At 38.0% G+C, this 27,583-nt stretch overlaps 1 protein-coding gene across 1 annotated transcript in view; it reads left to right on the top strand.

Moving 5' to 3' along the window:
* Positions 1-27,323, top strand: part of fndc3ba (fibronectin type III domain containing 3Ba) — a 161,805-nt gene extending 134,482 nt beyond the window's left edge. Inside the window, exons 20-26 of the mRNA XM_079819095.1 lie at positions 994-1,107; positions 1,268-1,417; positions 4,251-4,531; positions 8,041-8,256; positions 13,263-13,429; positions 13,553-13,680; positions 23,696-27,323. Coding sequence (XP_079675221.1) covers positions 994-1,107; positions 1,268-1,417; positions 4,251-4,531; positions 8,041-8,256; positions 13,263-13,429; positions 13,553-13,680; positions 23,696-24,007 — 1,368 coding nt within the window. The 3' untranslated portion in view covers positions 24,008-27,323. The remainder of the gene's footprint in view (positions 1-993; positions 1,108-1,267; positions 1,418-4,250; positions 4,532-8,040; positions 8,257-13,262; positions 13,430-13,552; positions 13,681-23,695) is intronic.
* The last annotated feature ends 260 nt before the right edge of the window (positions 27,324-27,583 follow it).

Below are 27,583 nucleotides of genomic sequence, written 5' to 3'. Positions count from 1 at the left end.
TGCTGGTTTAAGCACAGTGGACCTTTTTTCACGAGGCTGCTTGGCAATTTCCCCGTAGCCCTTTCCAGCCTTGTGGAGGTGTACAATTTTGTCTCTAGTGTCTTTGGACAGCTCTTTGGTCTTGGCCATGTTAGTAGTTGGATTCTAACTGATTGTATGGAGTGGACAGATTTCTTTATACAGCTAACAACCTCAAACAGGTGCATCTAATTTAGGATAATAAATGGAGTGGAGGTGGACATTTTAAAGGCAGACTAACAGGTCTTTAAGGGTCAGAATTCTAGCTGATAGACAGGTGTTCAAATACTTATTTGCAGCTGTATCATACAAATAAATCGTTAAAAAATCATACATTGTGATTTCTGGATTTTTTTTTTTTTAGATTATGTCTCTCACAGTGGACATGCACTTACGATGACAATTTCAGACCCCTCCACGATTTCTAAGTGGGAGAACTTGCAAAATAGCAGGGTGTTCAAATACTTATTTTCCTCACTGTATCTATCCAACTTATCCTCTATCCAAGGATTTCATGTTTCTTTTGCATGAGTGTTAATACAGCATTCAGAGTAAGCTCTAGAGCCAGAGGACTGAATTTAATCATTTTCTCATTGTTTGTGTGAGGCAAACTCCCAAAAGTGAGGAATCGATGCGTCTTGTATCAGATTGCAGTACTGGAAACATGCTTTGATTTCACTAAGGATGTAATGCAAGATTGTCTTGGTCTTAAGTGTTTTATTTGTTTTTCATATTGTATCCTGATAGAAATACACCTATGAGACATTTCATGTCATGTACTGAATATTAATTTGCACTATTTTCTCTCTCTCTCTCTCTCTCTCTCTCTCTCTCTCTCTCTCTCTCTCTCTCTCTCTCTCTCTCTCTCTCTCTCTCTCTCTCTCTCTCTCTCTCTCTCTCTCTCTCTCTCTCTCTCTCTCTCTCTCTCTCTCTCTCTCTCTCTCTCTCTCTCTCTCTCGTTTCTTCTGCTCACAGTATGGGCAGTTCTCTGAACCAACAGAAATAACAACCGCAGCTGGTCCTCCCAGCCAATGTGCGGCGCCATCCCTTACCTTAATGTCCAGTACCTGTGTGCTGGTCAGCTGGGAGGTAATTTATCATATTTAAAGCAGGCGCATCAATAATAGGACATAGATCATACGTTAACACATTCAGCAAAGAAAAACTGTTAGTATTGATGGTCAGATGAGCTGAAGTACAAACAATCAGCCAATAATTGTTTTATGCACTTCCTCTATCTCTCTTTCAGAGTCCAGAGAGCTCAGGGGCCGACATCTCTGAGTACCGTCTGGAGTGGGGCCGAGAGGAAGAGCCCATGGAGCTGATCTACTGCGGCCCTGACACGCAGTGTGAGATCTCAGACCTGACACCTGCTACTCATTACTACTGCAGACTACAGGTATTACTGTCACTGAAGGGTTCTTTTCATATTGTTCAACAATTCTTTAAAAGTGTGGAACAATTTCTTGCTGATGTTAAAATGTCTTGTTGAGCCAGTTTTACAGACAGTGCCTCTAAAGTGCACCCTTTTAATTGTATTAGAAATGTCCTGTGTTTTTCACTTGAGTCGTAATTAATGATATGGCTATATCTTTTAGTACTTTTATTACTACAGTATAAGGCGCAATGCCCTTGGGAGTAGGAAAGTCAAAATAACTGATTAGTGCACAATATGGTTTTATTATATTACTTATACATGGCTGCGGTGTTTCGCTCTGCTGCAGTTTCACGGCTCAAACCAAAATGAGAAAACTTGGATTAACTTTGGAAAGATTTGTGCCATACATAACAAATTTAGCATTTGCTCTTGGCTATTTTAGCCCGTTTAATTATGACTATAGTAGTAAAAGTATGACAGGAAAAGTTTAAAAGAACAATGAACATTGGCGCTTCATTAACTGTATCATCTTGTGCACTGAGGCTGTAAAAAGGTTCTTGTCATAATGCTTTAAATAAATGGGCTAGTGACCGTCATGTCAAGATGAAATTATATGGCAAAGATTAACAGCATCATGATCTCTATAATCATTTTCATTTATTAGGATATATTGTCATGCAGCTCAATATGCTTTACAGAAACAGAATGAGATAAAACCAGGGTAACACTTTACAATAAGGTCTCATTTGTGAACATTAGTTATTGTATTAACTAACATTGACTAACAATGAGGAATACATTTGTTACAGTATTTATTCATCTTTTTAATCTTGGTTAGTAAAAATCCAGCTGTTCATTGTTTGTTAGTTCACAGTGCATTAACTAACATTAACAAATACAACTTTTGATTCCCATAATATATTAGTAAATGTTGAAAATAACATCAACTAAGATTAATAAATGCTGTAGAAGTATTGTTCATTAGGTTACACTTTATTTTAAGGTGTCATTGTTACAGTGTAATTATATATTTAAGGACTGAGTAATATTAATTATGTACATGTATTTGCTATACAAGTTGAGGTAGGATTAGGATTTGGTTGAGGGTTAGTTGCATGTAATTATGCATAATTTACAGTTATTACTATTGTAAGGAAATGTAACGTGTCACATGGAAACTGTAAAATAAAGTGTTACCATTAATTCTTAATTCATGTTAATTAAAGTAGTTAACTAATGAAACGTTACTGTAAAGTGTTACCAAAATGAGATCAAATTGAGTTTATATATACACTCACCTAAAGGATTATTAGGAACACCTGTTCAATTTCTCATTAATGCAATTATCTAATCAACCAATCACATGGCAGTTGCTTCAATGCATTTAGTGGTGTGGTCCTGGTCAAGACAATCTCCTGAACTCCAAACTGAATGTCAGAATGGGAAAGAAAGGTGGTTTAAGCAATTTTGAGAGTGGCATGGTTGTTGGTGCCAGACGGGCCGGTCTGAGTATTTCACAATCTGCTCAGTTACTGGGATTTTCACGCACAACCATTTCTAGGGTTTACAAAGAATGGTGTGAAAAGGGAAAAACATCCAGTATGCGGCAGTCCTGTGGGCGAAAATGCCTTGTTGATGCTTGAGGTCAGAGGAGAATGGGCCGACTGATTCAAGCTGATTGAAGAGCAACTTTGACTGAAATAACCACTCGTTACAACCGAGGTATGCAGCAAAGCATTTGTGAAGCCACAACACGCACAACCTTGAGGCAGATGGGCTACAACAGCAGAAGACCCCACCGGGTACCACTCATCTCCACTACAAATAGGAAAAAGAGGCTACAATTTGCACAAGCTCACCAAAATTGGACAGTTGAAGACTGGAAAAATGTTGCCTGGTCTGATGAGTCTCGATTTCTGTTGAGACATTCAGATGGTAGAGTCAGAATTTGGCGTAAACAGAATGAGAACATGGATCCATCATGCCTTGTTACCACTGTGCAGGCTGGTGGTGGTGGTGTAATGGTGTGGGGGATGTTTTCTTGGCACACTTTAGGCCCCTTAGTGCCAATTGGGCATCGTTTAAATGCCACGGCCTACCTGAGCATTGTTTCTGACCATGTCCATCCCTTGATGACCACCATGTACCCATCCTCTGATGGCTACTTCCAGCAGGATAATGCACCATGTCACAAAGCTCGAATCATTTCAAATTGGTTTCTTGAACATGACAATGAGTTCACTGTACTAAAATGGCCCCCACAGTCACCAGATCTCAACCCAATAGAGCATCTTTGGGATGTGGTGGAACGGGAGCTTCGTGCCCTGGATGTGCATCCCACAAATCTCCATCAACTGCAAGATGCTATCCAATCAATATGGGCCAACATTTCTATAGAATGCTTTCAGCACCTTGTTGAATCAATGCCACGTAGAATTAAGGCAGTTCTGAAGGCGAAAGGGGGTCAAACACAGTATTAGTATGGTGTTCCTAATAATCCTTTAGGTGAGTGTATATATTTGTAAATGTTTAAGAATGTATGCTGATGAACTTTTTAGGTGACATAATTGCAGAAGAAATCACATTAGGGCTGTCAGTGGATTTAATTCATTAATTGTGATTAATGCAATCATTATTCATAGTTAATGCGTTAACACATTTAGTTCCTTTTTAGGGAAAGTAAACTAAATACCAGGCCTACGTGTAATTATGTATGGCAATTTGTCATAATTTGTAATTTACTTTTTATTAAAAAATCATTGAATATCAATTTAATAACATAGCCAAAAATTTTAAATATTATTAAAGCACATTATACTGCAATTTAAACCTTGTCCTTTTTTTTTTTTTAAAGGCGGCGAATCAAGCAGGCGCAGGACCGTACAGCGAGCACATGAGCTGTCAGACCCCCGCCACCATTCCTGACCCGGTCTCAGTGTTGTGTGTACTTGAGAACGACCCCACAGATAGCGGCGTCTACTCGCCTTCAACATGCCTGGCTTTGAAATGGGACGAGCCCTGCAACAATGGAGAGGAGATCACGTCCTACACTCTTAAACTGGGAGAGCAACTCATCAGCATTGGATCCGGCACCTGCCATGTACTGCAGAACCTACAGCCTGACAGTGAATACAGGTATGTACATATACGCACTTCCACACACAACCATGAACCCTTCTGACGCCTCCTGTTTGATCACATGTATCTGGTGATTTACATAAGCACTTCTGCGATATGGGACAACAGTCTTAACTAATAACCGCTTAGCTTTCCGATTGCCTCTGAGCCAGATCTGTGTCCTGCAGGGAGTAGTTACGCTCCATCTCGGGTCTCATTTGCATTCAGCAAAGTTGTCCATTTCAGCGAAGCGTGACGCCACAAACACGTCACCCCGCTGCGTGTTTCCTCCCCCTGCCTAGGAGGACAGTGGGTAAACAGCAGAGTGTTAATGACGCTAATCGGTAGCTAATGAAAGGAGAAGGCCAGAGGGCAGATTTTGTGTGTGTATCTACGAAGTGGTGTCCATAACAGGACATCTATCCCTGCGTGAGGCCACCACCGTGCACATAAGTGTCTTCATCAGCCAGCTGCAACCCATGTTTTTGTCTGAGAGCTTTGATTATAGTCTTTAAATTGGAGATCTGCGTTGGGCTGATTTTTCTTTTTTCAGTTTCACCCCACTATCCGCTGGGTCATTCAGATTTTTATGATTTTGATTCTTAATTCAAGGTTCAGATTTTTTATGATTTTCTCCTGCCTACTCCCACTCAATTTATACTACTGTTCAAAATTTTGGGGTCAGTAAGATTTCCCCCCCCCCCCCAAAGAAATCAATACTTTAATCAGCAAGGACACATTAAAGTGACCATAATAACTTCTGATTCAAAAGGTTTCTATTTCAAATAAATGTTGTTCTTTTGAGCTTTCTATTCATCAAAGAATTTTGTAGAAATGCGTCACGGGTTGGTTTCCACAAAAATACTGTTTTCGACATTTATGATAATAAGAAATGTTTCTTGAGCACCAGATCAGAATGATTTCTGAAGGATCATGTGACACTGAAGATCGTAATGACGCTGAAAATTCAGCTTTGCCATCACAGGAATAAATTACATTTTCGAATATATTAACATGGAAAACAGATATTTTAAATTGTAATCATATTTCACAATATTACTGTTTTTACTGCATTTTTGATCAAATAAATGCATCCTTGGTGAGCATAAGAGACTTCTTTCAAAAACTTTTTTTTTTAAATCTTACCATCCCCAAACTTTTGAGCGTTAGTGTAGGTTTTGCTACTGTATGACCATTTTTCCCCAGGTGTATTAAATGTATTGCCATGAAGCTTATTCTCAATAATATTATATTTGTCTGCTGTTGGACTTCTTCTCGGTTGGCATTCTCAGCCATGCATTACATGCATTTTATTTTTCTGCCGTTGTAACATAAAAATACAGTCCAGTTTTTATTTATTTATTTTCATATACATTTATGTCATTGATTTACTTTTGGTGTATTTAAAAAATAAATAAATAAAACTGACGGCAAGAGTCCACTCACAGATTTCATTATCTGATACCAGGCTATCTCAGTAATCTCCTGCCAGAGTGGTTCTGAGTGACCTAATGGCAGTGTAACCTCTGTTATTTCGCTTGCTCATACAAAGAAGCGGCATTTCTCTATGTTCAGTATATTTAATACCTCATATTCACACAAATGGGTTAAGGTAGTAATGTTTTGTTTAAAACAGATTTGCTTAAAGGGTTAGTTCACCCAAAAATGAAAATTAGCCCATGATTTAAGTCATCCTAGGTGTATATGACATTCTTCTTTCAGACGAACTCAATCAGAGTTATATTAAAAAAATGTCCTTTAGTTTTATAAGTCCATACAAGTGCATCTATTCATCATATAACTGCTCCACGCGGCTCTGGGGGGTTTAATAAAGGCATTCTGAAGTGAATCGATGTGTTTGTGTAAGAAAAATATCCATATTTGAAATGTTATTAAGTAAAATAACTAGCTTCCAGCAGACAGTAAAAGAATAACTGAACTGAAGCAACATTCACTGCCATTATAAATCTTGGAAGAGCCAGGACATTTTTTAATATAACTCTGATTGTGTTCGTCTGAAAGAAGAATGTCATTTACACCTAGGATGGCTTGAGGGTGAGTAAATCATGTGCTAATTTTCATTTTTGGGTGAACTAACCCTTTAAGTGATCAGTGACCTCAAATAGAGCAGAATCTCATATATGTCGTATTCATTCTCATTGTTTCAGAGGTCTTCAACCCTGCTCCTGGGGGACTCACTGTCCTGCAGAGTTTAGCTCTAACCCCAATCATAAACTCACCTGAAGCAGCTAATCAAGGTCTACAGGATCCCTTGAAAATCACTAGCTGATATAAACTTTGCAGGGCAGTGGATCTCCAGGAGCAGGGTTGATTTAGTTCCAGGTTAAAATGAAGATGAGATTTTGAATCTCCGGTTAAGACTTTTGAACCCCACTGTACCAGTTTTTTGAGCCAGACCCGGTTGGTGTGAAGCAGGCTCCATGGCCATTTGATCGCTCTTAGATCGATTATGTCTTTTGTCATTAGGGGCGTACAGACTAATGAAATCTTGTGAAAGGTTAAAGTATGTTTTGTTTTCAGTTAAATGTCAACCAAACAGTCTGGTGTTGTGGGAGAGCTCCTGTTAATTCCGGTCCAGACTCCCCAACCCTCTTTTCTTTTTTTTTTACCCAGAAATTGATTTTGGTTCCGTTTGATTTAATAACACGACAAGGCATTATCCTTGAATGATGGGCTCCTACCCAAAGCATTTTCAACCGACAAATATAAATTTGATTGAGCTTAGCGAGGGGAAAGTTAAGGAAGTTATTTGCATCCCCAAGTGAGTGAAACTTAGCATGACGTGGCTTATTACTTTTTACAGTGGCGGTGTGTGAAGGGATCAACAGCATCTCATTTCATATCAAGGTTGATTCAGGTGAAGCTACAAATTACTGGATAAAACGCACACACAAAAAAAATGTGTCAGTTCAGTAATTCTGCCAAGATTGAAGTATTATATAAGTATTTTATTTATATATTTCTACCACTGATTAAAGTGTGTCTACAGCAGATTTAGTTTGTTTGTTGTGCCATGGAAATGCCATAAAGTGTTACACATGGTTAACAGCAAAACTAGAGCACATCTGTTGGCCTGTTGATAAACACATGTGAAACCCCCAACACTTCATCCATACATGCATATTCAGATGAAGCTGCTCATATGAGTGTCATCTGCGCTCCTCTTGCATGAACGTCAGCTGTAATCGGAGGGGATTGTTGTGGTTTTAACACATGCACATGAATCAGTGTAGTGTAGTGACTCACACATTAGGTCTGTTGTAGTTATTTTTGGAGGAAATACAGCAAAAATAACCATGTGATAATGCCTGGTTGTCCGTTTGATAAAACATTTACTTTGACATAACATAAGGAAGTCCCGCTCACTGATATCGGCACAACTAGAAATGATATATCTCTAGCGGTTTACACATTTCTACCATTGCACCAGGTTATACAGGTAAAATTGCCCAGCCCTAAAGATCACCTGATGTACATGGTTTAAATGAGACTCTCTGTGCTATCAGTCTGCAGATTCAGGCAGTGAATGAGATTGGTGCCGGTCCCTTCTGCCCTCCCCTGCTGGCCCGCACCAGGCCACTGCCACCTGTCCCTCCCCGACTGGAGTGCACTGCCGCGGGTCCCCAGAGCCTCAAACTCAAGTGGGGAGACAGCAGCAATGCCAAGAGCCTGCTTGGAGAAGAGATGGTCTACAACTTGCAGATGGAGGACAAGAACAGAAGGTCAGTTCATCTCAGTCACACCTCATAAATAGCAATAGAGGCACCGATAAAAGGAAAATTGAATTCATTTTGAGAGCAACCTGTGAGCAATGATGTAATTTAGTCAAGGTGGACTGTCATTAGATGGCGCCAATATTCTTTTAACATTTAGCATAATTTTTTTCCCGAAATTAGTGCTTTGAGCTCTGAAAAATATTATAGGTCTTTAGGCCTTACTGTTATAGACATACCTATAGATTGGTCAGGTCACTACATTAACCTACCCAAGTTTCAGTTTGCCTCACTTCCTAATTTAATTGTAACTGTTGATTGTTTTCCTTGGCAGAGTGGCGTGTTGGCAGTATTTGTGAGTGGGCAACAGGCCTGACAGATGGGCATTTAATAGAAAATATAATGAATTCCCCAACCAACATTGTCAAAAATCCTTTTAGTGTTAGATTGGTTAATTTACTAATTATTGCAATGATTCCCTTTAGCCAGCAACAGTTTTTCTACAAAGTGAGAGGTGATACAAGCATTTATCTTTACCAGAAGTGCACCAAAGGTAGTTTATATGGTTTATACAGTTGCAAGAGATCATACAAAATGCATGTTATTTTTTTATTTAGTACCGTCCCGATTAAGATATTTTACATAAATTTTTTTTACATATAGTCCACAAGACAAAAAATAGCTGAATTTATTAAAATGACCCTGTTCAAAAGTTTATGAACCATTGATTCTTAATATTGTGTCTTTACCTGGATGATCCTCGGCTGTTGTGATGGTTGTTCACGAGTCCCTTGTTTGTCCTGAGCAGTTAAACTGCCAAATGTTCCTCAGAAAAATCCTCCAGGTCCTGCAAATTCTTCATTTGTCCAGCATCTTTTGCATATTTGAACCCTTTCCAGCAGTGGTTGTATGATTTTGAGATCCATCTTTTCACACTGCGGACAATTGAGAGACTCAAACACAGAATGAAATGCAATGCATTAAAACAATGCAATTGAAAACTTTTTGAATTTGAAGATCAAGGTAAAATGTACTAAAGGGCAGTACTAAATGAGGAAAATTGATATTTAAACAAAATAAGAACATTTTGGATTTTCATGTTGTTCAACTTTTCTTTAAACTGTGTTCTTTAATTTGCGTAAACTTTTCACTCCCGTCAGCACTTTTTTGGAATTGCACTCACATGCTAATTTGCCCTGTTTAGTAAATCTGGCCCTAAGTGTTCTAATATTTTTATATCTGGGGCCGTATTCACAAAACATTTTATCTTACCATTAAGAGTTCTCCTAAATGGCAGTAAAAACTTTTAAAACCTATTCACAAAGCTGCTGAGACCAACTTTTACTAAGGAATAGAGAGAAGTCTTAAGTTAAGAGTAAGGGCGGGGTTGACCTCGTCGCTATGGATGATGTCATCACACTTACTAACTATGACCACAGTGATTGGCTGATGGGGGAGGGGTCTCTGTCAGTGATTTAATTATAGAAGTATTGTAGAATGAGGTATCAAGTTGCCATATTCAAATAAAGTTTTTAAAATAAGAATGTTGCCATATTCAAATAAAGATTTTAAAAAGTAGGCCAAGTGTCACTAATTAAACAAGTATATGTTCAGCTATTTGTCAGCCTCTTGCATGTCTGCATCTCAAGAGATTGCCGAATTCAAGTGAAAATTATGTTTTATAAACAAAGTTCATGAGGAGCACATTCAAACTGTCTATCTAATCAGCGCGAGAGGAGGTGTATATATACACAACCGAGAGCCTACTCACCTAGTTACCTCGACAGTTTTCTGCATCCCTGACTCCTCACTTTCAGTCGGCGATATGACAGGGCAGAACTCTTTGGGTTTGGGCTAAAATCCAAGCTCGGGGCCTCAATCCCCTCGGACAGCACGTCAAATATGCTTATATATATTTTTTTTTACTCAATAATTTGTAAGTGTGAACAACTGCCACACCCTTACAGAAAAAACACAGGAACTTCACATGTGCAAAAACACGTAGTGTCATGATCACATGTGAAATTCATGTAGTTTTTCCGATTAAGGGCAGGTAATCTGATATTATTTATTTATTAAAGATTTATTTTTGGCATTTTATCGTAGATTAAAATCTATAAATCAAAATGTGTATTGCAGTTATGAAGAAAAGGTTCAGCACCCAAGGTTCTATCACCTATCTCCTCAACAGTGTCTTTGGGCGGATTGCGGCAACATCCATTAGGATTGTTTGCGATTGGTCTTAGTGACTTAGGAGTCCTCTTAACTACTCCTAACATTTCACAGATTTAGGAACTAGTTTAAACACTAAAAAGCTTTGTGAAATACTCATAAAAAGAGTAAAAATGTAGGAGTCCGAAAATTAGGACTGATTCTCCTAAATTGGCAAGTTAGGAGCTACTTTTAGCCTTAAAGGGGCTATATGCGTTTTTCTGAAATTTAAACTCGCGACTGACACCTGTGGCCAAAAAACAGAACTGCTCTCATTTTCTGCTCGCTCTCGCAGCGGTGGTGACGTCACATCCGCAGACAGCGCGGGAAAAGACGACCCGCCAGAAAATAGGAAAAATAGGATACAGGCTTATAGGTGCACCCACTGTGAGCGGACAAGGTGTCAGTATGCTCATCAGGAGATGTTTGAGTCATAAATGGTAAAATAAAAAGGCTTTTGTTACGTTTATTTTGGGGAAAAAGTTGCATATAGCCCCTTAAAGATGTTTTGTGAATACGGTCCCTGAACTGTAATTTTAAAAGAAATGCTAACTTTTGTGATGTTGGACAAAACTCCCTGGAGGAGGCCCGGTCAAATGTCGGAAGTGACAGGCCCTGGCACACGCTCGCTTTTGGCCCGCCAGTGGAAACACGGCTATTGAGGCTTATATTATTCTGTGCAGAGACTGGAAGTCACAAAATGAAACGTCATAGTCATAAACAGAGGACTATCAGTTGGAAGCATAATGTCCCCTTGACTTTGTGTGTTAGTCCTGATCGAATTATAGTGATAACCATATTTACTAAAGGCCTAAGATCCAATTGCCATCATTGGTGTGCATTTAGAGTTTGGTAAATGTTTTTTTAGTTTTTTTAGTATTTGCTATGTTAACAATGATTGATTCAGCTGCTTAATCGAAATTAGATGCCGACTGCGCAATCGGGAGAGTCTCGATTCAGCTCGGCTCTGAAATGGACTCGTAATCCTTCTGCTATTATACCTTTTATTTCTGCTCAGATTACCTAACCACAAATGTACTATCCTGTCCATCAAACAATCAATAGCAGATGTTGTAAAGCTGGTAAAATAGACCAGCTTTGGATGAAAAGAACATGAAGAGGAGAGTTTGACAGGCTTTGATGAGAATATTAAGTATGAACTGCAGGTCAATGGACTGTTACCTTTATCTGATTAGTCTGATATCAAGCTGGCAGCATTTTCTTGACATTGGCAATTGGCAAAATACCTCTGGAAGCAGTCATTAAATAGCAGCTGTTGCTTTGTTGTCTGTGTTGACCCGAGGTGTTTGTGCATTAGACAGTTGCTCTAGGACAGGACATGGCATAAGGATACCCAGAGCTCACTGCCAATACCTGAAATTTCCACCTAATTTATTGTAATTGAGACCAAAAAAGGTTACATTTAAAAATGTTAAATGTCTGGGTCTGGTTTACAATGTCACAATGTCCTTTTTTGTCTTCGTAATGCACAAATGGGCATTAAAAGGGCATTCTTTAAAAAAAATGTTATGACATTTTAGTTTTATATTTTAGACAAATGTAGATGATCATTAAAACTAGCGATACTTTTCAACAAAATATCCACAAATATTAGCAAGTGCTTATTAAATTGATCAAAAGTGACAGTAAAGACTTTTAGATTTGCTACAAAAAAAAAAAATTCAAATTATTTGCTATTCATTAATTAACTGTCACTCCCCTTTTTGAGAATATACGTGAAAATGCACTATCCAAACTTGTAATTCAAGACCTAAGTTTGGTCTTGTTTTAAAGACACTCAGGAGATTATTGCTGAAGTGAAAGCACTTCAAACTATGGAAGTATGGAAAAGTTATGGAAGTTTATATTTACTGTAAACTAAATGTACAGTACTAAATATTTTTTTTTATATAAAATATATATTTTACGAAATATTTTTAACTCTAAAATGACTATAAAATCAAAGCCATATGTCTACCCAAGTTGTGTTCCAAATTTGAAGTTGATATCACAAAAATGTAAGTTCCCATGAGATTTTGTTTAGGCGTAATACCAAAAATAGCCACCGGGTGACACATTTTGTTTTGATGCAATTTCTTGTAACAAATTAATAAATTTCTGTCCAAATATCACTTCTATCACAACATATGGAACCTTGAGACTCATACCTTTCCGACAATGCGTTTTGTCAAGATTAGAAACGGTTTTGACTATAAAATAGTTAAAATAAATGTTTTAATATTAAACCTGACGACGTCCAATAGGGGAGGAGCCTGCTAAAAGAATTTAGAGTACCGTTTCTATGGTAACACAAAGTCCAACTTCAAAACGGTTTTCACAGGATGAATTTATGATAATTGCTCAAATATATGATAAAAAAAAGCCATTCAAGAAAAAAGAGCGCCAAGCGTCCTGCTAGCGGTGACAGTTAAAGGGTTAAAGAATCATTAAACAAAATGTATCATGGTTCCCACAAAAATACTAAGCAGCACAACTTTTTTCAGCATTGATAATAAGAAATGTTTCTTGAGCAGCAAATCTGCGTTTAAGAATGATTTCTGAAAGATCATGTGACACTGAAGACTGGCGTAATGATGCTGAAAATTCAGCTTTGACATCACAGAAATAAATAAAATTTTAAAATAGATTAAAATAGAAAACAGTTATGTTAATATTATTTCACAATATTACTGTTTTTACTGCATTTTTGATCAAATAAATGCAACCTTAGTGAGCACAAGAGAAAAGTCAAGTAAATTGGTAAATTACGCACCATTAACATAAATGAAATGTGTGTGTTTTAGGTTTGTCACAATTTACAGAGGCCCAAGCCACACGTATAAGGTACAGAGACTTTGTGAGTCGAGCAGCTACTGTCTCAGGATTCAAGCTGTGAGCGAGGCAGGAGAGGGCCTTTTCTCTGAAATACACACCTTCCATACCACCAAATCTGTTCCTCCAGCTCTCAAGGGTAAAGTATCCTTGTACAAAAAAATACACATATTGCTTCATGCCACATATGTGTTTATGTACTGAACGGATAAATATATTGACTATTTATATACTGTAGCTAAACTCATATATTATCTTTTAGCTCCCAAAGTGGTACAGATGGAAGGGAATGTGTGTGAGGTCAGCTGGGAGAGCATTCCCCCAATGAGAGGAGACCCCATCATTTACATCCTACAGGTGCTGGTGGGCCGAGAATCTGATTACAAACAGGTGAGATTCCATTCTTCATATCTGAATTACCTGTAGATTAGGGCTATCAAATAGCCAGTGATTTATCTCATGACTTCTATAATTCAGTTCATTTCTACAGAAACACCTTCACATTTTCTTTAATCATCTCATTTGCATAAAAAATGTGATGAGAGAATTGTTGTATTAAAATAGACAAATGTGTTAGTGCACATTAAATTTGATAGCCCTTTTTAGATGATTTTTAAAATTGCCTCATCCCTTAAAATTGCTTTTAGTTTGAGACATCCATTTAGTTTGTATTGCAGCATTTTTGTGTCATTTTGATTTATTTTTATATATTTAATTTAACATTATTCCTTTCTTTTACTAATATCTTCATACCTTTGACAAACGCTATGACTAACACCAACACCGACAAAAGTAAAATGCGTGAAGTTTCTTGCTACTCTTTGCATTGTTATTCGAGGATAGGGAAAGAGATGGAGCGATGTCATCCCCACAGTTAAGTCTAAGATAGGAGTAGGATGTTAGGTCTGTGTCCTCCGCCTGAGACTATTAGTATTCTGAGGCTGACGCTGATGCCACTGCTGATGGCTTGATAGAGACTAACAACCAGCTCATCTATCATACTTGATACAATTCAAGGAAATAACAGCCTGCATTTGAAAACAGTTTGTCTTTCGTCTTATTGTGGTTGTTATTTTTTACTTGACAATACATTTGTTGTGATTTGGAGAAATACCAGTAATATAGAAAAACAGCATATAGCTCTGCTCATAGGTTTAGCCTACTATTAAGCATAACAGGTATTTACACCAATTCTTACATAACTCAATTTACAGTACACTCTATTTAAATGTTGTCGTCTTCACCTCCTAATACAGTTTTATTAGCGTTACAGTGGTATGAAGCAGGGCGCAGACTAAAGCCTGAGACATTTTACATTGGTGTTTCTTTAAGCCTCGTTTATACTCGACACGTCCGCACGAGCGCGAGGTTGTGCGCTGCAAAAATAACGTCATCGCGGAGTGGGCAGTAGCACGAGACCCTATTTCAGGTGGCGTTGTTCAGCGCATTTTTTGTAATTTTCCGCGCGACTCCGCATTTGAAGATGCACGAGTTCTAGGCGAATCTAGCCAAGCATGACGTCTCATCACACTGGCAGCCAGTTTGCACGTACAAATTAGTTGCTTATATTTACAAAATGAGCCTACAAAAGCCCTTTTATTGAAAGTAAAGATCCATGTTTAATAAAAAAAAAAATGTTCACGAAACAAAATGAAAATGCTCAGTGAAATTAGGAAATATAAGAGATCCTTAATTTAGTTGTATACATGTGTACATACATTTTGTTCTCATGTCACAAGTAATAATATCAAGTTTTACACGATTCTTTTGTAGTGTGGTTTTTGGTGAAGTGTACTAAAATAAATATCGTCACCTGTGTACATTCTTCTACTTCTTCTCACCACTGTTTCCTGATGGTTTATAGTACAATTACTCCGAGTCGCCCTCTGTCGTTTCAAAGAATAGTACAGCGGGCAGCGCGTTAAGTATTAACGCCTCGTCCGTTTGGGGAGGAGCACGCGCAGTCAGCAGAGACTCGCGCTGCGGAGCCAGGCGAAAGTATAAACAAGGCTTTATGCTTATATGCCGCAGTTGGCCGCTGCTGTTACTTTCGGGAATCGAGAGTTACGCGGATATGACGTCATTGACAGGGAACGCAATGACAAGGGACGGATGTTACACTGGTTAAAATAGCTGCATCTTTTTTGCCTGTGTTTTGACCCAGAGATTGTGTACTCTTTCAGAACTCTTTGCATAATAGCGCCGCCGTATAACAGTGAAACACGGATATCTGGAAAATTCCATCAGTGAAATTAATTAATTTTGCAATTACATGTCAACTATCTCACATTAGAGTATTAGTAGACTGTAAGGTTAGACTTAGTGTTAGTAGAATAAGTTCACTTGTACTTGCAAAGTTAAGCCAGGTGCACACTGTGCGATTTTGGCCACGATTTGGCCGTCTGAGACAAATTTTTGCAAATCCTGCAAAAGAGTCCTCTGATCCTAGGCTAAAATCTGAAGTCTTTGATCATTAGTTTGACATGTTCACCGGCAGCCGATTAATGACCGCTGCAATCAAATTTTACCTCAGACGAAATTCTGGCAGTGTCAGAAGATTTGGCGCACAATCTGCAGTGTGACTTCTCCTAGGACGACCGTCAAATTATCTTCTTTTTTCAAGACAAACTATGACCAAAATGAGTGCTAGAGATTTCTTTGTAGCCACCACTTCAATCCCACGTGTAATGCAGCTGACTGTCAACGAACATTGATTGATGATATAAAACTCTGGACGAGTTTTCTTGCGTGCGTCCGTTTTTAGCGTGGCTTGACATAGCGTACAGTCTGACATTAATGACAACTTCTTACAGTGTGACATGACTTACAGCGGGGATCATTTTCGTACAATCTGACAAGGAACAATCCTAAAGGACTATTATAAATCACAGTGTGCACCCGGCTTTTGGGGAACCGTCAAAATAATGTTTAGCAGATATTAAAGGGATAGTTCACCCAAAAATGAAAATTAGCCCATGATTTACCCACCCTCAAGCCATCCTAGGCTAATATGACATTTCTTCTTTCAGATGAATACAATCGGAGTTATATTAAAAAATGTCCTGGCTCTTCCAAGCTTTATAATGGCAGTGAATGGGAGCCCAAAATTTGAAGCCCAAAAAAGTGCATCGATCCATTATAGCCATATTGTTCCGGGGGGTTAATAAAGGCCTTCTGAATCACTTTTTTGGGATTCTTATTTTGGGCTCAATTATAATGCTTGGATTAGCCAAGACATTTTTTTTAATATAACTCTAATTGTGTTCGTCTGAAAGAAGAATGTCATATACACCTAAGATGGCTTGAGGGTGTGTAAATCATGGGCTAATTTTTTTATTTTTGGGTGAACTATCCCTTTAAAGCTACACTATGTAACTTTTCCGTCCACTAGAGGTCGCCTGTTCAAAACAAAGGCGTAGTTTGATGACGCCACGTTTGAGCGCAGAATCTCGGGACATGTGGTCTTCACCTCACAGCCGGTGGGAAACAGTCAGGATAGGACTCGGGCAGAAATCATGTTCATGGATGCGATTATTAACATTACTGTAGTCTGAAGCAGAGCAGGAGCGAGTGTTGTGGAGCTGAGCAAGGCCGCAGGAGCGATTGAAGAGCGGGACTGTTATTATGGCATAGTCGCTGGCGGGACTTTTATTATGACACGGTTGCCGGCGGCACTTCCTCTTCTCCAGTGCTGAGTGTGAGGTAACGCAGCTCTGTTTATCGTATTAGATATATCTGAGTGTGTTGAAAAGGAAGTTATGACGTTCGCTCGGCGGCTGCTATGACACTTGTTCACACTGCAGTGAGAGTAAAGTGTTTCACTGAATAAAACCGGAGACCGAGGGTGACGCAGATATGACGCAATCGACAGGCGACTCCCTCACACGCATAGCTCACACGTCCCGGCTCCTTGGTTAAAATAGCAATTTTCTCACGATTTACAAATAGTTGAAAACATTTGGGATATTCTAAGCACTCAACTGAACAAAATATATAACACTGGCCTAGTGGTTTCTGGATGTTTTACTGCAAAAATCCTACATAGTTCACCTTTAAGTCTACTAATACTCTAATGACTGGTAGTTGACATGTAGTTGCAAAGTTACTTTATAGTTAAGTGTTACTGTTTGTCCCTTTGTGATAGTCGTGTTTGAGTCCCTGGTTTCCCACAGAGGGAGTATTATTATCATTCACTCCACACTGACATTATTGCACACATTTTTTGTCAATTCTGTTACAAATGTGCCATCATTTTACATTTAATGGCCACATTAGTAGATCATCCGGTGAATCTAAATCCACTGAGCAGAGCGGTTCTGAAGGCCACGAGGTCTCTCCATGGAGTTCTACATGACCGCTTCTGTCATGACCAGAGCAAGCCAATCAGATCCCTTCCTTCACTCATATATTTCTCTGCTAGGGGCGAGAGCCCTGCTGCTCTAATGTCTAATGTAGTTCCTATTACTGTGCTAATGTGTGCCTTGTCCTGTCAGCTTTTAAAATGGATGTGAGTCAGGAGCAGGGTTGTTTGCTTGTAGAGAGAAGTGAGCGTTTAATGGCAGCAGATGCTGTGTTCTGTTTGCTCTGCTTCTGATGTGTCTGTGTGAGCTCTGTGCTAAGGTGGCTAGCAACTAGCGTACATCTCAATTTCACCAGCTTATTCCACTATATAAAACATCTCAAAGTTGGAGACAGAGCAGGGATCCAGCACAAATCCCGTCTACATCTCAGATCATTTTCCACCAGCTAACTGTACAGCCAAAGCATGTTCACTATTCATTTACTGAATTAAAATGATATAAGCACAGACATCTTGCCATTTGGGGCCCTATCATACCCCCGACGCAGTGCGATGCCAGGCGCGACCCAATTGTTTTTTGCTAGTTTCAGCCTGACACATTTTCATTATCATTTTCACGTCCAGCGCCACGTTGTTTAAATAGCAAATGCACTGGCACCATCTGTTCGGCCATTGGAGTGCTGGTCTGAAAATGAGGTGTGTTCAGGCGCATTGTTGGCGCGTTGCTATTTTGAGGAACTGAAAACGACTCCGCCATTGACCAACAAAAACCTGGTCTAAAGTCAAAAGCGCAGTAGTTTTAGTGTTATTTAAAGGGTGCGTTAGTAATGTGGGTGCGTACACTCTGCGTATTGCACACACAGGGACGCGCAGCAGCACACAAACATTTTTAAATATTCAAAATAAAAGGATTCCTCTCTGGAGAAGCGTTCAGTCTTTCCGCTCGCAAATTCCACCATGTAAATAGTGAATCCGCCATGGTGCAAGCCCAACTGGCTTTTAAAGGGAATGGGAGATGAAACTCTGATTGGTTTATTGCACGTTACGCCCCAAAACACACCCATGACTCATTAAGAGACTAGGGACAACCCTTTTGTACCATTTTTTTCCACCATTAAACCAGCAAAAGTGGATTTGGACACTTCCTAAATGCACCTGCTCTTCAGACCATGCGCTCAGATCGTTAAAATAGGGCCCTTAATGTTAAAGTTAGTTGCAATTTTGGCCTGTAATTATATTAATGTTATGGTCGATAATCAATACATTTTCGATTTAATAAAATTCTGCACTTTTTTTTACTCAATATAAATCAAATTTAGAAAAGCACAAAACACTTTTTAAATGCTACACGTTAGTTTAAGCATCACCACATTATAATGTACAGTATGGAAAATGGATATTCGTTTTGAGATTTGATAAAGGTTACATTTAACATTATTACATTTTTTAGTGCTTTTAAAGATTAACTTTGAGCAACAGGTAATGGAAAGAGTCATTTAAATGTAAAAACTGAGGGAAAGAGCATGAACAATAAAATATTCAATATCGACTATGATAACATAAATGCTAAGTGATGCAAATAGTGAAATCTCTCTGTGCTGTTATATGAAATGTCAGCACTCATGGACCGGAATAAACTGGTGTGTGTTTTATTTCATTGCATTGTACTTTTTTTTATTGTTCTGTTAGATTCAGCTTGTTTTTAGGTTTATTTTGTCTGCTCATGAGTAATTGGCTTGTTTTTGTCAACTTTCATTAACGGACGCATTGCCGTCTCAGTTTTATACGCTCTTCTGAACTCAAATGGCATCTGTTTCATTCCTCCCTGCAAATGGAAAAATGAAATAGTAGCTGTCAAAAAGGGTTGCCAGAAACAACTTCTATTAAGTTTATCTTTTTCAATGCATTATACTGCTGAAAGGGACCGTTTCCAAATGTATTTGCATAGCTTGTGTGTATCTTTGATACATTAGTGTTTTCTAAAGTCTGATGGGCACTGTAAGCTGAAGTTCTTTTCCTCTTGGAAATCAAATGTTCCTCTCTCATAATTTTTTTGTACACCTTTGTGCCGTGCCACTTTTTTCCGTGCATCTGGAATAAACAATGAAGTAGGGATGTGACTGTGAGGAGATTTTCCCACCGGTTAATCGACGCTGATAAAAACCGGTATCACAGGCGGGGGCTTTTTCAAATTGCAAATTTTAAACCGAAAGTAAAATGCGCACGGCCACTCGGGCATTCATAACGGAGCGGAGCAAAGCGAGTGTTTTCAATGAATTCCTATGAAAGTTAAGCTTCCATAGGCATGAACTGAAAACACGCCAGACTGGACACACACCGTGAATGACTGTGCGGCCGTAAAAGAATGACATTGCAGACTCCATGAATGAATGCCTGTGCGACCGTGCTCATTTTACTTTCGGTTTAGAATGAGCGCCAATTCGGGGGCGGGTTGCTTGAATTGTGGGTTCATTAGCCCAGGGGTTTTCAAACTGGGGTCCGGGGACCCCCAGGGGTCCTCCAGAAGGTTCTAAGGGGTCCCCAGAAAATTTCAGAGAATAAAAAGACAAGGCAAAAATAGATAGTCTACCAAATATTCTAACGGTTTCATTTCTAAATGTTTCTCTCCTTTCTTGCCGTATACATATTTTCTATTGTATTGTAGTATATGTTTGCTTTGTATCTTTCTAGTGAGTTTTTCTCACTATAGTCCCCTTTATCTGCTTACGTAATCTGCTTACATACATTTATTGTGAAAGTTGCTTATACAAATCCTTTTCATTGAAAGTGTTCTTCTTCGGGTTTATACATCCAACATTAAGCATAGCCGATTTAAGTTTGGAAACAATATGTTGTATTTATTATGTCACACTTACTACTTATCTAACAGTTGAAATGTTTTTTCATACATACAAATATATAGATGGATTGTAGGAAGGGGGTCCCTCATAAAAGGTTCATCATATTTGGGGGTCCTTGGCATCATGAAGTTTGAAAACTTCTGCATTAGCCTATTATTATTATTATTATTAATGAAAAACACAACAAAACAGTACAATGACAAACTCACTTAAATAGGCTGTCAGCTCTTCGCTCTCGTGATGAATGAAATCTGACTCTCGTTCGGCTCATGCTGTATTAAGCAGACACGTTCAGTTTTTAATTGTAGTGTCTGTTCTCTAATTGAACTAAATGATTTTATTATTATAAAAACCTCAACGATTAAAGGGAAATCCGGCACACTATCAGTACTTGCATAAAATATGAAAACTTTTTATTAGCAATATGGTATATATGGTATATGCCTGATGAAGGTCAGTAGACCGAAACTTTTCTAATAAAAAGTTTTCATATTTTTTGCAAGTACTGATAGTGTGCGGGATTTCCCTTTATTCGTTGAGATTTTTGGATTTGGTTATCCTTTGTCCTACGCACCTATCGATTACCTACAGGTGTGCGATGGTAATTGTGCATTATTATAAAAATCAAAACAACGGTGGGGGGCGGTGCCACGTTGGGCAAGTGATGTAACCGGTGTTTTGCTTGAACACTGGCAACACTGACTATCGCAGCAAGCCTACAATAAGGGTCTTAATATTCATCTCCTGTACTGTTAGAGCTGCACGTTTTGACTTCTAGTGATCCCCCCCCCTCCTAATGTGTCCATCTTAACAGTGCGTAAGGAAGGTTACAAATTGTGGGTGGCTTTCCAGTGAAATTGAACAGCTGTTGTTTGGCAACCGAAAGCAGCCACATGTGAAAAGCCTCATACATAGCAAGTGCTCTGTGTTGTGTCAGTTAGAATGGGCTTTTCTTCCCACACATGACCTATTCTGCATTTTAATCAGACTTCCTTGAATGTTTGTTCATGTTAGTAACAGCATATCATGCATGTAGTGTAAGTGGAAGATATGTTTTCCTGGTGAAAATCATCTTTTCAGTGTTAGTTTCCTTATCTAGAATCTCTTTCATACCATTTTTGTGGCATTGTCAGAACTACAGGATATGAAAGCTCGCTCACATGAGGAATGCACCCTATTGACCACTATCTATCATATTGACATAGAAAGGCTTCCCTGTGCTCTTACTTTAATAAATGTTGAACGCTCCTTTACCTAATATTACTTTTTTTGAATTATTATTATTATTATACTTTATCCTGATAGATAGAATCACTATCACTATATCCAATCACTAGCTCCAAACGTTCAATGTCATTCATTCATTCTTTCTTTCATTCATTCATTTTTGTTTTTGTTGTTTATAACATTTATATTTATTTTAATTGATACTGATTATTTAATATTATTATTATGAAATGCATTAATTACTAAACATTGATGATAATAATAGTTTATTTAAATATTATTAAATAATTATTATTATTATTATAAAAGTACATGCTTTAACAAAAATTAGATTCATATTTATTTTAACCCATTTGTGCCCAAATTTTTCTGAATGGTTTCATGCATATAGTCATGTTAATAGTGTCCTATGTGAACATGTTCTGCATTTATTTTCCCCAGGTTTTAGTTTTTTTTCTTGAAAATCATATTTGAATGTGCGGCAAATATGTTGTATGCACCCCTTCAATGTCAAATTTGACTAGGAGGAAAACATTTGTCATCTTACTCAGATTTAACTGCTTTCAACAGATCAATATTTATTCATAAACAAATGTATTGTGTATAAAAGTCGAAGAACATTCGATGCAAACTCAAAAAAGCTGCATCTATCTTATAATCTGTTGAATATGAAAATACAAGAAAAAAACAAATACATTTGTCTTAAAGTGGTGGAACATAGTGCAGAACAAAGTGCAGCCATTAAGTTGCCCCAACAGAGCATTGTGTATCAAAAAGTTAAATGAAAATAAATTAATATAATGACGAAAAAATTATATATAATTTATATTACAAAAATAAATAAATAGTCCCATAGTATTCAATGGCTGACTGTAGTAGGTGATTTCATATAATAATGTAAATGTAAACTCATTACTTGTCTGAATTTCCACATTATAATGGAATCGTAAGCTACTAGTCATAAAAAGAATTAGGGTCCTTGACTGATTAGAATGAAACGCATCCATTCCAAACTGGATGAAGGGGTCTCAATATTTTGGCCCTTACAAGACATATCATAAAATATGATATTTTTCCCTATCGAATTAAGGTCTACTGTAGTGTAGAGATGTCAGTTAAAGGGTTAAGTTATGTTTTAGGTAGGATATTATGAAAGCAAAAAAGCACTAAAGACCAAAAACCTTGATTTATGAACCTATTAACACAGTATACCCCATTTCCCCATTATATGTACTTACAAGTCATTTGCCCTCCGGCAACTATAGTTGCTGCTTGGACTTTTGACTAAGTGTACAAAAAACTATAGATCTCTTGTAAGAATTGTTTTGTTTGCATGATTCTAGAGACCTTCACGATTATGTGTGTGTATATATAATGTCAACAAAAAATACTTATTAGTAACATGAAAATAACCTTTGTTTGGGAGGGTTTGCCTTCATTATGCTTCCTAGAAGTAGGGGTAGGAAGTTGGCAGTCCCATGTGACAGGAAGGAAGTTAATACCTTTTTTTCTCTTGAAATCCTTTATATGGTTGTTTTCTTGCATGTCATTGAGATTTAAAATATGGATACTAGAAAAATACCTACAAAAGGAAAATGACAACTATACACCGCGGCAACTGTTGTTGCCGGTGGGCTTAAATGGGTTAATAATGCAAATATTAGTTGATTATTTAAAAACAATTACATATTAGTTTATTATTTAAAAACAATTACATACATTTTATTTTATAATTAATAGTATTAATAAGTATCATTGTTAATCATATATATTTTATTGTATTATATTATTAATAATAATTGTATAACACAAGCTTGCATTTTCTGCTTTTAAACCACAAATTGTGAAAAAATGTGTAACTAAGATTATTTTCTGTGGTAGTCAACATTATGCCATAAATGCGATAAACTTGACAATTCCTGATGGTGACCAGTTGTTGGTGTTAATGAGTTTTATGCAGTTTGAGCATATAAAGCTGTATTTTTTACTTATTTTATCCTTTCTTTATTTCTTTCAGTTATATAAGGGAGAGGACACAACCTTCCAGATCTCGGGCCTGCAAAACAACACAGACTATCGCTTCCGCGTGTACGTGTGCCGGCGGTGTCAGGACAGCACGCAGGAGCTGTGCGGACCCCTCAGCCCATCCTCGCTCTTCACACTGCGGCGCACGGAGCTCGCCCTCCCCGGAGAGCTCAGCTCCGCCGAGACCCTGAAGCCCAGCGGCATGTTCGCCACGGACGAACGCTTCGCGGCGGTCTTAGTCGGGGCTTTCGCGGCCCTGTCTTTCCTCATCGCTTTTGTGGTGGAATACTTCTTCATGAAGTGAAGATATTAAAAAGCAACGCAGAACCAGCAGCCAGCCAAGAAAGAAAACATTTACGTTTCGAGTAACACACAAACACTTAAAGTATACATCCGATGCGACATACTGTAGGCTGAGAATGTTATACAGGCTCTCTTCTTGTCTTTCATCCTCTCTCTCTCTCTCTCTCTCTGATGCCTTCCAGCCTGCCTGCCTGTGCATCACCGTGTCACTCGCTCTTTTACAGCGTGTGGATTTTGCTCTGAACTCTTGGGGAGGCAAAACCACATCATCAAGCCTTACGAAGAGCTGTTTTTGCATGCTTCGTTTTTTGTATCCCTTTAAGTGTACGTATATGTTGGGAGGAAAATGTATTGGTATTTTCTCCACGTTCATGGCCTTACTTTGTTTTATCCAAGTGTGCTTTTGTTTCACAGCCATATACGAGTATCATAGCTTTATCATGGTGTAATGCCCACGATCACAGTTCACCCAGTGCCGTTTTACTAGACGTAATCACGTGAGGTTCGCCTTTTGTTTGTGCGTCACAGTACGCATCACCACGATCCTTCTCAGAAACACGACATACTGTTACCGTAGTAAGACTGTTGTAAAAGCCCCCTGCATTAAGCTGCCAAAGCAAGTTGCAATCCAAGTGTGGTTTTAAGTGATGCTGCTATTGTGTGTTTATTTTTCCTACGAATGGAATCAGTTATCTAATATATATAGATACAAATATAAATCTATAAGATTCTATAGAGCTATTGTAATATAAGTAACGATGAGTTTAAAGTAGATCTCTCTTTCGGAGCGTGTCAGTTCACAATCTATGGTGCTTTATCTGTGGTCAGTAGTGGTGGCGGACGAGGGGTAAGGGAAGTTTGACGTTCCACGCGTCCGGTAACAGCCTCGCACCCTCTTTCCGCCGAAGACAACTGGCCATCTAGTCCTAAGGTGCAGCGACACAGGGGCTACTTCTCGCCTTCCGGCCCCCTTTCGGATGACTTGGCTAGGCTAACGTCGCCCTCTTAGATTGATCTTGGGCGCTGTGTGGTGTCTGTAGATCCAGGGACCAGCTGACGGCTGGAGACACAAAAGCCAGTGCGTAGCTGTGGAAGCGAAATAGCCCGTTTCCTCACTCTGTGAATGGCGTGCGTTCGTCCCCGTTTGAGTTTTCTCTCCGGCCTGTGTCAACGCATTGAATGTTTCATCTTCTTTGAATCCGTGAAAGCCAGTTGGGCATTTCTAAGGTGCTTTACCAAGGTTATTGTCAAAAGCAGCAGTGAATTCCTCCACCCGCTGCACCTGATATTCATGCCAAAACAGCCTGATGTGCTTGCAGTGCATCATTAGCCAAGTAAAAGGTACAAACCAGCAGTTCCCATCAATCCAAAGAGTTTCTCCCACATTACATTTGCAGAACCGGTTAGGAGGTTTAAAAAGGAGAAACAAACTGACAGCCTGTATTGTACCTCAGGGACATGGACTTTTTAAGGGTGAAGAAGTAAATACTATGTTTCTGAGAGGGTGCTGCGAAACACTAAACGTTGCCGAGCGATTCTGATATCGCTGTCGTCAGTAGCGCCATTCCGTTTGAATCTGTTTTCTCACCTAAGCTGTGCCTTGCTCCAGTTGTTCGTAAGCAAATCGTTTACTAGCTCAGAATATCTTTGCCAAAGTTAATGGGAAAGTAAGGTATCATCCTTTAGGGTTATTTATACTATCTATTGCATACAGTACTTTAAATGGCAATTAAAGTGCAATCTTCATTTATTTATTTTTCAAGAAATTAAGAGATGTAGTTATGTACTATTATTTTTTTTTTTTCCCTCTCTTGTAGCATGTTTTTTTTTTTTAATGTATTGTAGATTACCGATAAAGGCCAGCATTCCTTTCATTCATAATTCTGGTTATGTTTATGTCTTTCATTAATTGGGAACATGTAGCATGTACCATGCTGAAACATTTATATATAACCAAATGTCTGTTCATCTCCTATTACAAAGTGCCGAACTCCAGTTAGTTGTCTTTTCATAGAGAACCGTAGCAAACGTTTAACCGATTTATTATTATTATTATTTGTGAGTGTGTAACGGGACATACAGTACATAGCTACATTTCGGCATTGCTAAAGAGTGTTATGACGCTTATGTTATCTTACTGTTTGCCAAAGCGGAAGCTTGTCCACTTTTATGTTGCTTCTTATTGTTATTTAAAGGGTTACTTGAGAAATCCTTTGTAACACTAGAACATCGTTTCTTGAAAAGGAAAAACACAAGTTTAAGTTAAACTTCGTCTGTGACTACACTTTTTTTTTTTTCTGTAGTGAAAATTGTGCCATTTATTTAGATAATCCTTCTGAGGTGAAATCTTACATGCCGTTTCACGCCAAAAGGAAAGCAAAACAATCAAACCGTTTCAGACACACGGACATTTCTCATTTCCTTTTATTTTCCAGACGTCATAACGCAATAGTGAATTTATTCCAGTATTTTTGCTAAGGAATTATATATAGAGATATATAGTATGACAACTAACAGAAATTAAGCACTTTTTAAAGTGAAACATTAATCTTTAATAGATTTATCTTGATAAAACTGTATTTCCTAGTCAATGTTGCTATTGCTTTCATATCGAGAGTATTGTGCAGTAAGAAATGTCTGTAAAACTGGCCCGCTCAGGCTTGAACATGTTTAGTGGAAAGTCTGAAAGTACATTGGGGTCCTTTTATTGTTAGTGAATTTTTTTTTTTTTTTTTGCCCATTTATGTAAGTAGTGCTTGATCCCAACCGATGATCTCAATTTGTATGTTTTTGTTTGTTTGTTTTCTTATTGGTCCTTGTAAAATTTCAAAAGAACACACGACAAGTTTTGTGGCCCAAGTATAGTTTTGTATTTTTATATTGTATTTTATTCCGTTTCATCTTTGTTTTGTTTGTGCTCTGTTTTAAATATGAAAATGAATTTGAAAATGATGGTTTGGAGATCGATCCGCTCTCCGTCATCCCAGAGAAATGTATAGAACCGTAAGTGTATTCAAGTATTTTCCAAAAAAAAGTGTATTTTTACCTCAGAGTTTAAAAAAAATAAAAAATAAAAAAAGACCGTAAAGGAAAAATATACAAAACATTCCAGGCTTGTCATGATCTACAATTTTTAAAGTCATACATTTTTCTCGTATTGTAAATGTTAGACAATTTCATATGCATATATATAAAAGAAACTGCCATATCAATGTTAATGTATAGATTTTTGCAAATACTACCCTATGTATGTAAGACTTATCTGTATCTGTAGCGTGTATGTAATATATTTATACCCAATAAATGTTTTAATTTTTTCTGACAGATTGTATTTTGTTCTGGAGGTGTTAATAATTCATAGAGCTTATGGTTGAAGAATTGCTTGAGAATATGTCCGTATTCTCATTTATTGAAAGGCTGTTGTACAATTGTGCTGACGTGTCTGATGTAGAAAGATGTTGCTCATTGAAGCTGCTAGTCCAATTTCATCCTCCACCAAAAGTGCCTCGCATGAACCTGTTGAAGCAGCTACTCATTCATAAAGGAGGGGTAAGACTGTGTTAATATTCATGTTGTA

Source organism: Gobio gobio (genome assembly GCF_949357685.1).
Source record: "Gobio gobio genome assembly, chromosome: 6".
Classification (NCBI taxonomy): domain Eukaryota; kingdom Metazoa; phylum Chordata; class Actinopteri; order Cypriniformes; family Gobionidae; genus Gobio; species Gobio gobio.
Note: the sequence above shows the minus strand (reverse complement) of the source record. Positions and strands in the feature narration are given on the sequence as shown.